Consider the following 12,539-nt stretch of genomic DNA (forward strand, 5'->3'; position numbering starts at 1 on the left):
AAACTTCATGAGAGAATTGTCAATCAGTTAGAAAAGGTTTCTCAACTCAGGATTGCAAGTTATTGAGTATGTTCACCATCTACTGTACATAATATTGTGAAAACATTGAGGGAATCTGTGTAGGACGTGGCCGGAAACCACCATTGTTAAAAGTGTTAGTGGCTTCAAATTCTAAATGTGTTTATACACAGATCAGCCATAACATTAAAACCACCTCCTTGTTTCTACATTCACTGTCCACTCTGTTAGACACTCCTACCTAGTTGGGTCATTCTCACGAAATCCTGATTCAAAGGGCATCCAACATTAAAATTTTCAAAAGGCATTTACAGACAAATTTCTTTTTGATGATTTAAGATCAAGGTCTAAACCTACTGTGTCCATTAATTTCATAACATTAAAAAAATTATTTTGTGTATTTCTTTGGATTTTAAAGATGAAGTCCACAAAAATGTATCATTACCGCAATGTGACAATACATCAAATATATGATTAAAAATACATATTTTTGGCAATTTTAAAAGCAGATTAACACCACTCATGTACAGAGCTACATAAAATGACGTTGAGTGTTTTTTTCATATTTGTTATTTTTTAAATTTTTCTTAATTTCTCTCATTACCGCAACATACTCAAGAATTTACAACTTGTTTTTTTAGGATATTAGACTGAAACAAATATGTTTCTTTTTTTAATAAACAGAGATGAATTAAAAAGTTTAATAAATTATGTGAATACTATTAAGAATAAAATATGTCTCTCTGATAATTAATTAATTTGTAAATAAACAACAGTTTCGGTAATGAGAATGATGATTCGGAAATGAGGTTGAATATTTCGGAAATGAGATTTAGCAAAGTTAATCAGTTTAATACATTAACAAATAAGCAAGGGTTCAGATGACTTACATATTTAACATACAATATCTATTTTTCATGAACAATTCATATTTTCTATGAACATTTAACCTACAAACATTTGGTCATAAAAAGAAGCATTTCATGTAGCCTACAGTACCCACAATAAAACATCTCAAATACAATGAACTAATGGAAACTGTCCAACAAATTTCAAACAAAGATCTCTCAGAGACTCCAACTCCACAAGCTCGTAAGACCAGTGGTGCATGCCTGCTGTGACCAATCAGACTTGTAAAATTTTTAGTCACTGATGTGTTACTTTTCTGTGTCTTGCCCATATTTCAGGCAAAACACAGAAGTGTCTTGCTGAAGAGGTAACAGGAAGTGGTTCCGGAATTATGTCCCGTATGTCATTGCGGTAGTACCAGACCCTTTCTCCAGGAAATCGGATGCTCGGGACAAAGAAGCGGTTTTCTCCTGCGCAGCTCATAGTGTCCACTTCGTATTGTCCATCAACAATGTAGTAAAAAAAAATTATTAAGCAAAGCAGTTTTAAATGTTTTATTCCAAGTCCCGTTGGCCTGTTGGGGTTGGAAAACACATTATCATATAGCTAGATTACATTACCAGTCAATTAATAATTTCATTGCATTTTCAGTTATAGAAATAATTAGTAATCTTAAAAAATTAAATTCACCTGTGTGACTGTGCCAGGGAACAACTCGGCATCATATTCAACAAGGACCCACTGTCCAACCTCTATGGTAGATTCAGCGTTATCAGGGCTCTCCTCTCTTTCAGAGAAGGTATGGACACATGGAGAAAAGCATTGGCAATCTTTCTCACAAAAACATGACACTTCCCTTGTGCTGATGACTCCAGGTTTTGTGGATGTAAGCTGTGTGATTAAATTTGATTAGAAAAACAGAAAAATAAAACAGAATCCTTGTTTGATACTGCTGTTTCATAGACATAGATATTATTGTGAGCTTATTTGCTTTATTAATTTGTATAATAGGCTACTGAAGTGTTTTAATGTTGCATTTTCTGTGCTCAACTTAACACTGGACTGTGGACTCACTTGATGAATTTTCATTGTCCCCCGAACTGATTTCAATTGTGTAGGAACCAATTCATTGCTTGCCTTAATGTCTTCCTCTGATACCTTATAGAGGGTCACAGAAGAATTCTTTGCCAGCTGCTCAAAGAGTGTGTCTGCATCTGGAATGCTTGTTCCATAGGCGACAATTCGATCTGCCAGATTCTTTAAGGCACCGCCTACTCCGTCTGGTGCACCTTTACCATGGGAAGCCTCTGTAAAGTTCCATGTCACCCACTGAAATCCTCGCATGAAAGGCACTGTGGAAGCTAAGTAGAAAGACGTCTTGTTTCTATATTGGGATGTTGGACCATCTGAAATAAAGTGAATATTTCTGGCATCTGGATGTTTTTCTCGTATTTTCCTCATCACTGGGTCAATGTGAGCCCATGTTGCTTTGGCATCATGCTGAAGACACTTTGAGATGGATGCAAAGGACTCCACCCTGCCACTGCTGAGGTAGACTACTCCAGTGTGGAGGGTTACTTGTTGGTTTCCACCTCCAAAATGTGTCTCCTTGATTTCACATGAGTATTTGCAGCTGTAGTTTTCACTATAATCTACATGTACTGCCACATCAGTCTCAGAGAGGGTCTCTCTCAAAGTTTTGAGTGCCACAAATTGGTGCTTTATGTTAAATAGATGTATTGCAAAATTTGGGAGATTCTCAATTGTCATGGCCACCAGCTTTTCAATTGAAGTGTTCTTGTTTTCAAGGAAAGTGTTTTTCACATCCTTCTTTTCAATGGATCCGTCTTTGCCAGTCTTCGCAATGCTGATAGACCTTGTTACCCACTCCTGCCATGTAACAATGTTTCCTTGGGTCGAAGGATCCAGTGATGTGGGAAATGTCTTTTCCTTGCAGTCCGGGCATCGTCTGTACATGCAGGACATGTTGTTTGAGTCACACACACTGGACTCTACAATGTCTCTCATGTTTGCGGTTTTGAGAACCCCAAGCTGCTGCAACTTTTTTATTTTTAGGCCGAAGTTCTCATGCATTTTGCAAGCACGTGTCCCTGTCTGTGACTTTGGGCCTAACTATCCAAAATGGCCTCAGTTTGAAGAACTGGGCTTTGGACACACATTGCTCGGGGTTCTCAGCACAAAATCTTCTATGAAGTTTACCCAGGGTGTCAGACAGGGTCCTTTTTCTGTAGATTTGTCCCTTTTGCCTTATCTCTCCAGCTTTCCCATTGACAACAGTGGAGACATCATCTTGGTGCAGGAAACGGCTTACAAGTTTTCTCATTTCCCTCCTCTTGCTGCTGTTGGGAATTGTTGGGAAACCCTCTCTGGTTTTCCTGACCTTTTGCACATTATTTACAGTTGGCCTGTTTGCGGTCTTCTTCCTTGCTTCAAGTCTTTTAATTCTTTTTTTGAGATTCTGTAATTCTTTAGACTTCTCCTGAAGTTTCTCTTCAGCGTATCTTAATTTTGATCTTAATTTGCTTACAAGTTTTGCTCTTCTTTCTTTTTTTCTTGTTTCTGGTGGTGGTGTGTGTGGAGTGGATGCTCCTACTGGTCCAGCCAGGTTTAGGTATCTTTCTTCTGTTGTTGGTGTTAAACTGATGGTGAGCAACGATGTGACTGGGATGTGTTCTGTTAAGGATTTATGTTCTGCAGTGTATTCACTGTTTGAATTTTTGAGTTCTTGACTGTTTATTTCTTCATGCTGAAAGGAATTTTCGTTCTCACTCGCTGGGGTGATGTCCAGAAGTGCTTGAAGTTGTTTCTTTTTTCTGTAATATTTGGCTGAGTTTTCCCTCCATTGCTTTTTCTTTTTGTCATGTTGCTTTTTGGTCAGATCACGAGTTGTCTTTATTTTTCTATTTTTCTTACGTTCCTGATACCTAGAAATGGTGAGCATAACATTAATGAACAAAATCTGAATTTATTTGTATATAATCCATACTTTGAAATGCATATGATGTGAAAGTAACTTTTTAACTCGAGCAATTGCGTGTCTTTGTGTCTGTGAGTGTATGCGTCCAAGTGTTTTTCTGAATGACAGTTATAATTCTTTGCTATAATCACTTTGTCCCCTAACCTCTGTCTCTCTCTTCTTCTGTACTCCTCAAGTAGCTCAGGATTGCTGTAAATTTTCTCCCTAAACTTCGATAGCCTAGCTTTTGCTGCTTCCTTTTTTTTCTCAACAGCTACCTGTCTGTAAGTAAATAGAAAATCAGTGACCTCTAATGGTGGTTTACAATAGCTAAATTAGCATAATCTAAGAAATGTTCATGGCAGCACTCATAACAATCAGGAAGTAAACAAAAGTCATCTGTATGAGGATTTGTAGTCAATTTCTCATTACCGAAACAGTGCATCTCTCCACCGCAACAGGCGCTCAATTGTAGCGGTAAGTGAGAATGCTGTTGCGGAGGATGAGTGACCCTAGCCTTTTTTGCTAACTGTAGAGACACCATGTGGGCTAGGTAAACTTTCACTCACTGTTTACATTTAGACTTTAATATAGTTTATCATAATCAAAAATAAAAACTGCAACTTTTTTTAAAAGTTCAATACTTGATATATCGGTAATGAGAACCAGAAAGTCATGCACACAGTGTGATGAGCAAACTTTTTATCTTTTATCTAGAGAGATATGAGAAGAGCTGCTTACCTGGTAGCCATCTTGAGTGTCACAGCCAAAGTCTTCCCTGACTTCGAAAATGCCTTGAAAATGTAGTTCCTTGTGGATTTAACCAATGATTGAAAATTGTTGCGGTGGATGAGAAAATTGGTGTTGGACACACTCCTTTCTCTTATTAAGTTTATTGCTTTTACAAATAAATAACAAATCTTTTATGTTTATTTACTAAACGTGTTCATAGTATGATATGCATAGATTTTTTTTGTTTGTTTTTAATATTTAAATATGAAAAGTTTTACACAATGTAAAAATTTTTTAGATGGACACGTTGCGGAAATGAGAATTTTGCCCTAAAAAGTGAAAAAACAACAAAAAATATACTTATAATGTCCATTTCAAAACACGTGCAAGGTAGACCAAAGAAAGATGTTTATGATTTTATATTTATTATTTTGTTAACATTGACTTTGTTTATCAAAATTCCTCATGCCACCTCATGAGCTTGACTTCGTGAGAATAACCCAGTTGGTCCACGTTGTAGATGTAAAGACAATCACTCTTCTATTGCTGCTGTTTGAGTTGGCCATCTTCTAGACCTTCATCAGTGTTCACAGGACGCTGCCCATCCTTGCTTGTGATCCTATTGACCAGCAGCTTGTTGTAGATAAGGTTTCACTGTGAACACTACACACACAGACAATTAGTGAGCATCATTATTATTATATATTATTAATTAATTCACATTGTTGATTGTAATGATTGGTGGAAAATTGCTCTGGTATTACTAAGCTTTGTTATTTTAATCCTTTCTCTTTTCCATTCTCTGTTTGTGTGTGTGTGTGTGTGTGTGTGTGTGTGTGTGTGTGTGTGTAGACGTACTCAGGCCTCTTTTGTGTGGTCATAAACCCGTACAAGAATCTGCCCGTCTACACAGAGTCCATTGTAGAGATGTATCGTGGAAAGAAACGTCACGAGATGCCACCACACATCTATGCTATATCAGAGGCAGCCTACCGTAGCATGCTGCAAGGTATCGGTTACAACGCTATTGTCAGTGTGTGTGGGTGTGTGTGTGTGTGTTGGAATGCAATGCAACTGATAGGACGGGCTGTTATAGAAAGCTAAAAATAACCCTGTAAACAAAAGAGGAAGTAAAGTAAAATACCAAATAAAGTGAATTAAAAGGCAGTGAAATGTGTGTGTGTGTGTGTGTGTGTGTGTGTTTATGCCGCATTTGTGAGACTTAAGTTCTTATTCAAAACAGCTAATGACTTGTTGGTTTTGTTTCATTAAAATATCTTAAGACCAAGGTGCCCGGGTGGCGCAGCGGGATATTCCACTAGCACACCAGCGCCGAGATTCTGAACTCCTCGGTTCGAAACTCAAAGCTGGGCGCCATCTAGCGGGCATAATTGGCTGTGCCTGCAGCAGACACTGATTGGCCATCATGTCTGCTAGGGCGGGATGACCAGACTATGTGGGCGGGGTCTTTAAACGCTGTGCAAGGATCATGATTAGCAGATAGAGAGGCGCCTGTGCAGAGTGCATGGGCAAAAAGAAATGGTCCACTTGGTCTGTGCGCGGGTCGGAGGAGGCGTGAGCAGCAATATACTATAAGATATTATAAGACCACTAATATTAAATTTCTGTCTTAATTATTATCAAAAGCTATTAGCTTAACTAAGCTTAGTTAAGTATTAGTTTTAATTTTCTCAGAATACAGTTTTGGATTTTATTCAAACAGTTGATCAGTCATGTTTTCTCTGTTTTAACAGACAGAGAGGATCAGTCTATCCTTTGCACGTAAGTAAAAGTGAAGTCAAATAAATACATATTTCTTTTTTCAAGATTTAATGAAGGTGCCAGAAAGAAATGAATTATTTCAATAAGACTGTAATTATCTAATACTAAATATAAAGTCCTGACTTGTGTGTTCAGTTTAATAAATTGCTCGTGTGGTGAGCGGCCCTGTCACTGTTTCACAATTTGTGCACAGAACATGCAGGTACAATATTAAAATTAGGTAGATGTGCAGATCCAATACTGAGTAACTGTATTGTTGTCAGTATTGGTTTTCATTACACTGAATACGGAAAGCTGTTGTTCTGTGCTGAAAGCTCAAAGAACATTTTTACCACGTCTTTGAAAATTGCATTTTGCTTGTAAAGAGTCGACTCAACTACTCAAAGCATGCCAAAATCAGATCAAGATCTTCATCAGCCCATACTCGGAGCTCTGCAATCAGTGGGTCGCCTCACAGCAAGAAGGTCCTGGGTTCGATCCCCAGGCGGGACGGTCCGGGTCCTTTCTGTGTGGAGTGTGCATGTTCTCGCCGTGTCTGCGTGGGTTTCCTCCGGGTGCTCCGGTTTCCTCCCACAGTCCAAAGACGTGCAAGTGAGGGGAATTGGAGATACAAAATTGTCCATGACTGTGTTTGATATAACCTTGTGAACTGATGAGTCTTGTGTAATGAGTAACTACCGTTCCTGTCATGAATGTAACCAAAGTGTAAAACATGACGTTAAAATTCTAATAAACAAACAATCAAACCTTTTGTATAGTTTTCTTCTCACTTCTTCTCACCACAATAACTGTAGCCATGTCGCATGCACATTAGATTGTTACCTGTCCTTCATTATATTGTGAATTATATTAAATATATTATATTGAATTATATTGTGGGTGTAAAATAATAAATCAGATCCACATGATCTTTTACACCAGCGAGTTTGTGCAGCTATCTGTCCCTCCTGCTGATACTTTGCAGTTTTTTCTGTTGCATGTGTTAGTAACAGCAGATTTTTTTCACAAAGACTTTTCATCTCCAGCCAGTGTCTCTTTCTACACGTCTTTTATTGCAGTTTTATAAGCCTCAGTCTGTAGCTGTTTATTTGGATGTTTCTGTGGTTAATGTGTGTGTGTGTGTGTGTGTGTGTGTGTGTGTGGGTACCAGAGGGGAGTCTGGAGCTGGAAAGACCGAAAACACCAAGAAAGTGATTCAGTACCTGGCACACGTGGCTTCGTCTCACAAAAGTGGCACTCTGGGCCGTAACAAAGACATCGCCCTACAGGTGAGCAACACATGAAGACCGGAAAAATGCTGCTGTATGAAAAACAGCTTTTACAATTAATTCTCTACCTTTGTTCTAAATGTATTTTAAAGCTCCTGGATGTAGGATTTAGGGTTTTAGGTTTTGAGATACTCCTCTAGTAACATGGAGAATAATGATTTTAAATGTGAGCTGCATGTAAATTAATCTGATTAATGCAAGAGGAAGTCATTACACATTCAAGGACAAACGACTGCATCTCGATTTGCATGTAATGATCTACACGCTTGTTGAAATTGTCATGACTGATGGACTAGATTAACATATTTATGTTTACGGTACATGCCATTATATGATGTTTCTCCTGTTTAAGCTTTCTCCTGTTTTCTGGGAGCTAAAGCTAGCTGGACAGCACACCTACCGTCTTGGATCTGATTGATTCTTTAGTATGAGCGTGATAATAGATTGGATTTGCCGGTCAAGTTGGCATTGCGTGAACTGATTCCTGTAGGATAGCATACAGCCAGCAGTGTAAGATAATCAGCCAGTGTTGGGACCTGACAGAATATTAAATATTCTGATCAGAGAATTAGACTAGCAAAAGGAGGCAATTTTGATCTCAAATGATCTTTCAGACCCTCTGAGATCGCAGATTGTATACGGATCAGCACTGCTGTGGTTATCTCCTTACAATAGATGGTATGGGTAGGGGGTGAGAATATAAGTCAAGGAGTTTGAGTATTTTGGGTTTTTGTTTATCTGGGCTTCTTTGCTCACTCTGTTGTCACTGAGGTCCTGAATTAGATAAGCAGGAGAGATGATGATGATGATGATGATGATGATATTATTATTACATGCTTTTCTGGTTGACTCAACATCTTGCATCCACTTATTTATACCAAACGTCTTAATATGTCTTAATACTATACATAGTAAAGGATTTACTGTGGAATAAATTACTATACATAGGGTCTAAATACCCATTATTTATTCTACAAATTGTTATTATTATTATTATTATTATACATACCTAGTATTCCCATTTTTGTGCTTATGCTTATTATTATTATTATTATTGTTATTATTGTCATATATTATTATTTTGTATATATTATGTATATATAACTAAGTACAGTGGACCCTTGACTTATGAATTTAATTAGTTCTGAAGGGCTGTTCTTAAGTCAAAATGTTCGTTAGTTAAACCTGTTTTTCCCATAAGAAATCATAAAAACAGAATTAATCCGTGCCAGACCTCCCAACCCCCCCCTTACCCCTAACCTCTCTAAATGCTCTTTTTTGTTATAAATACAAGTATATTTTACCTTAAATCTTAAATTATAGAATAGACATTCCTGTAAACAATAATACACAGTAGTACTGTACATAAAACACACATCACATTTCAGTACAGTATGTGTGCTGTACCAAACACCATAATACATTTCCTTCTTTTTTTATAAAATGTATCTACCAGAAACAACAATAACTCTCATATTTCTCTATTTTTTTCCTCTTTATTTCAATAGTGTTGTATTTTGTAGGTGTAATTGCACAAAAGAAAGAATACTTTACTGAGCCGACTTCCTTCTTCTCTCTCACTCACTGTCCCCTCTGTCTGATACACAGTGACACCTTCTGGCAGGAGTAATTATACAACACCACTGCGCTTTCTCTGCACATTCTTTGGGGACATTTTAATATTGAATTTTACAAAATATTAAGAAAACACTGGAAAAACACTGTCTACTGTCCGAATGTTCACTCACTGTATATATATAGAGAGAGACGGTCAGAGTCAACTTGTTCGTGACGTGTTTCTCGTGTTCGTATGGTAAACCGTTCGTAACTCAAGGGTCTACTGGATACAGATCTATCTATCTATCTATCTATCTATCTATCTATCTATCTATCTATCTATCTATCTATCTATCTATCTATCCATCTATCTATCCATCTATCCATCTATCCATCTATCTATCCATCCATCCATCCATCCATCCATCCATCCATCCTTCGATCTATCTATCTTTCTGTCTATCTATCTATCTATCTATCTATCTATCTATCTATCTATCTATCTATCTATCTATCTATCTATCTATCTATCTATCTATCTATCCATCTATCTATCCATCTATCCATCTATCCATCTATCTATCCATCCATCCATCCATCCATCCATCCATCCATCCATCCTTCGATCTATCTATCTTTCTGTCTATCTATCTATCTATCTATCTATCTATCTATCTATCTATCTATCTATCTATCTATCTATCTATCTATCTATCTATCTATCTATCTATCTATCCATCCATCTATCCATCTATCCATCTATCTATCCATCCATCCATCCATCCATCCATCCATCCATCCTTCGATCTATCTATCTATCTATCTATCTATCTATCTATCTATCTATCTATCTATCTATCTATCTATCTATCTATCTATCTATCTATCTATCCATCTATCCATCTATCCATCTATCTATCCATCCATCCATCCATCCATCCATCCATCCATCCTTCGATCTATCTATCTTTCTGTCTATCTGTCTTTCTGTCTGTCTGTCTGTCTGTCTGTCTGTCTATCTATCTATCTATCTATCTATCTATCTATCTATCTATCTATCTATCTATCTATCTATCTATCTATCTATCTATCTATCTATCTATCTATCTATCTACTGTAGCTTTATTTTTCCTTTGTATGTTTTCCCCTGGTCTCTCCTGCTCTTGGTAATGTCCTGTCCTTTCCTCTCCTCCCTTTGCTTAAGATGGACGGCACTCGTTCTTTGGGCCGTGGTAGTAGTTCTATAAACAGGGTGAGTGGGCTCTGATTTTCCTACCAACACTCCACGCACAATAAAGGAGGGTTTAGTTTGATTTTGCTCAGTAGAAACTTGACGTCATAACCACAGGGTTGCATTAATATTTTGCTTTAATGTTTTGTGTGTTTCTATGTTCCTTAACCAAGTGTTTGTGTTTTGACTTATTTTGTTTATTTGTATGTTTTCCCTGCACACGTTTTTCCTTTCTTTCCCCCACGTTTTTTTGCTGTGCTCACACAGAGTGTGCAGTATGTGAGTATGGCCTGACTCTTACGTTTGGAAGTACAGTAGTAGTAATTTGGCTGTGTGCTGTGCTCCTGTTCTCCTATAGGGGGTGCTGTGGCCATGGCCATGCATGGCTGGGTTAGTTAGTGAGTGTGTTTATGTGCACTGTAATCGATCATTCGAACAGGACCAAAAATAATTGGTGTTCAGATAATTCAGTGGTCAAAAGTTTACATACACTTTTGAGGGAACTGTTTCATTGCAGTTTTGCAACTGTTCTTTTGTCTTTGACTGAATTATAATGGGCCGGCACGGTGACTAAGTGGGATCTCCAGGCGCTGTGGTCCGGGTCCTTTCTGTGTGGAGTTTGCATGTTCTCCCTGTGTCTGCGTGTGTTTCCTCCGGGAGCTCCGGTTTCCTCCCACAGTCCAAAAACATGCAGTCAGGTTAATTGGAGACACTGAATTGCCCTATAGGTGAATGGGTGTGTGTGTGTGTGTGTATGTGTGTCTGCCCTGCGATGGACTGGCGCCCCGTCCAGGGTGTTACTGTGTGCATTGCGCCCTTTGAAAAGCTGGGATAGGCTCCAAGCTGTTTTGGCCATCTCTCCCAGCACAGTTTTTATTTCCAGGAACACATTTTTATTGATATTTAATGCAATTCTATTTTGTGCATGTAAACACACTCTGTAATCTGCACCCATGTCCATCACCCTCAGTGGTACCCAGCCTCACTCTCGCATAAAGTCCATTTGCGCTTGCTGTTAGTTATTTTTTTCAAGTCAGTTGCAGCACAGTGTATACCTACAGGTCAGCTGTTTGGACACCCATGGATACTATTAATGGATCCACATGTGTTAGTGATAGGTAATGGCTGGCCGCTCTTTCGTGCTTGTTTTATGTCTTTAATGAAGCATACGGTTGCTGGGGCTTTGCAGCATTGGGGCACAGAAGAGGGCGTTTTTCAGTAATCCTGGTTTACACTAGAGAGTGACAAAGCATTATCTATTTAGACAACACACTAGCACACCAGAGCTGACATCTCCAACTTGCAAGTTCGAATCTCAGCTCCAATATGGGCAGGCCGGGAACTAATGGGCAACGATTGGCTCATGGTGCCTGCACAGAGACGGGGGGTTATTGAGATCAGTGTGTGACTCTCTGTGCACTATACAGATCTCCATCTGACCTCGACTTAGGGTGCGCCGCCCTCCTCGTTCAGAAGTGGAAGTCAGCAGCAGCTGAGGAAGCAAAATGCGACTGGGTAATTAGATATGACCAGACTGGGAGGAAAGATGGGGGTGACATAGGGCTGGGCGATATATCGAGATTTTATAAAATATCGATATATTTTCATACGCGATATAAGATAAGACAATATCGCATATATCGATATAGATGTTGCGTTCCAGTTAGATCCGACAGTTCGTCTTTCTCTTCTCCCAGTTTGTCTCTGCACATGTTCACCTGCCCCGCCCCTCTCCCTCACTGCCCCGCCCCTCTCCCTCACTGAACACAACTCGCCCCTGCCCACCGCTTCACCAGTAATTCCTGCAGGCAGCGATAGCATGGAGACGGATAAAGACATGACAGAAGCTATCGAAGAGGAGCTGCTTACTAAAAAGAAAAATAATGACTCTTTTTGGAATTATTTGGAGATGGTTCGAATTCAAAGTGTCAGATGAGCAGCAGAATAATGGATTCTGTAGAGAATGCCGAAAACAAGTCCAGATAAAAGGTTCCAGCTCCGTGTACCTTTGGTCATTCGTTTTCACTTCAAATCCCAAAGTTAAAAAACAAGAAAACGAGTCGTTATTCGTTTCAAAAACCAATACAAGCGCATGCACACGCTGACATGCACGTATTTACTTCAC

The 12,539-nt window shown here is 38.6% G+C and overlaps 3 protein-coding genes across 3 annotated transcripts in view; 1 reads left to right on the top strand and 2 right to left on the bottom strand.

Moving 5' to 3' along the window:
- Positions 1-12,539, top strand: part of myh14 (myosin, heavy chain 14, non-muscle) — a 56,769-nt gene that overhangs the window by 12,861 nt on the left and 31,369 nt on the right. The window contains exons 4-8 of the mRNA XM_062992483.1: positions 5,429-5,585; positions 6,331-6,358; positions 7,509-7,626; positions 10,388-10,435; positions 10,682-10,693. Coding sequence (XP_062848553.1) covers positions 5,429-5,585; positions 6,331-6,358; positions 7,509-7,626; positions 10,388-10,435; positions 10,682-10,693 — 363 coding nt within the window. The remainder of the gene's footprint in view (positions 1-5,428; positions 5,586-6,330; positions 6,359-7,508; positions 7,627-10,387; positions 10,436-10,681; positions 10,694-12,539) is intronic.
- LOC134310191 (uncharacterized) lies at positions 1,000-3,355 on the bottom strand. The gene is made up of 3 exons (XM_062991725.1): positions 1,942-3,355; positions 1,558-1,758; positions 1,000-1,441 (listed from the first exon to the last, which is right to left on the bottom strand). Exons 1-3 carry the CDS (start codon positions 2,959-2,961, stop codon positions 1,373-1,375), a joined length of 1,290 nt encoding a protein of 429 aa, XP_062847795.1. The 5' UTR covers positions 2,962-3,355; the 3' UTR covers positions 1,000-1,372.
- LOC134310030 (uncharacterized) lies at positions 2,997-4,652 on the bottom strand. Its single transcript, XM_062991547.1, has 4 exons — positions 4,586-4,652; positions 4,010-4,126; positions 3,135-3,812; positions 2,997-3,033 (listed from the first exon to the last, which is right to left on the bottom strand). Exons 1-4 carry the CDS (start codon positions 4,594-4,596, stop codon positions 2,997-2,999), a joined length of 843 nt encoding a protein of 280 aa, XP_062847617.1. The 5' UTR covers positions 4,597-4,652.

This window comes from Trichomycterus rosablanca, chromosome 3 (assembly GCF_030014385.1).
Source record: "Trichomycterus rosablanca isolate fTriRos1 chromosome 3, fTriRos1.hap1, whole genome shotgun sequence".
In the NCBI taxonomy this organism is placed as follows: domain Eukaryota; kingdom Metazoa; phylum Chordata; class Actinopteri; order Siluriformes; family Trichomycteridae; genus Trichomycterus; species Trichomycterus rosablanca.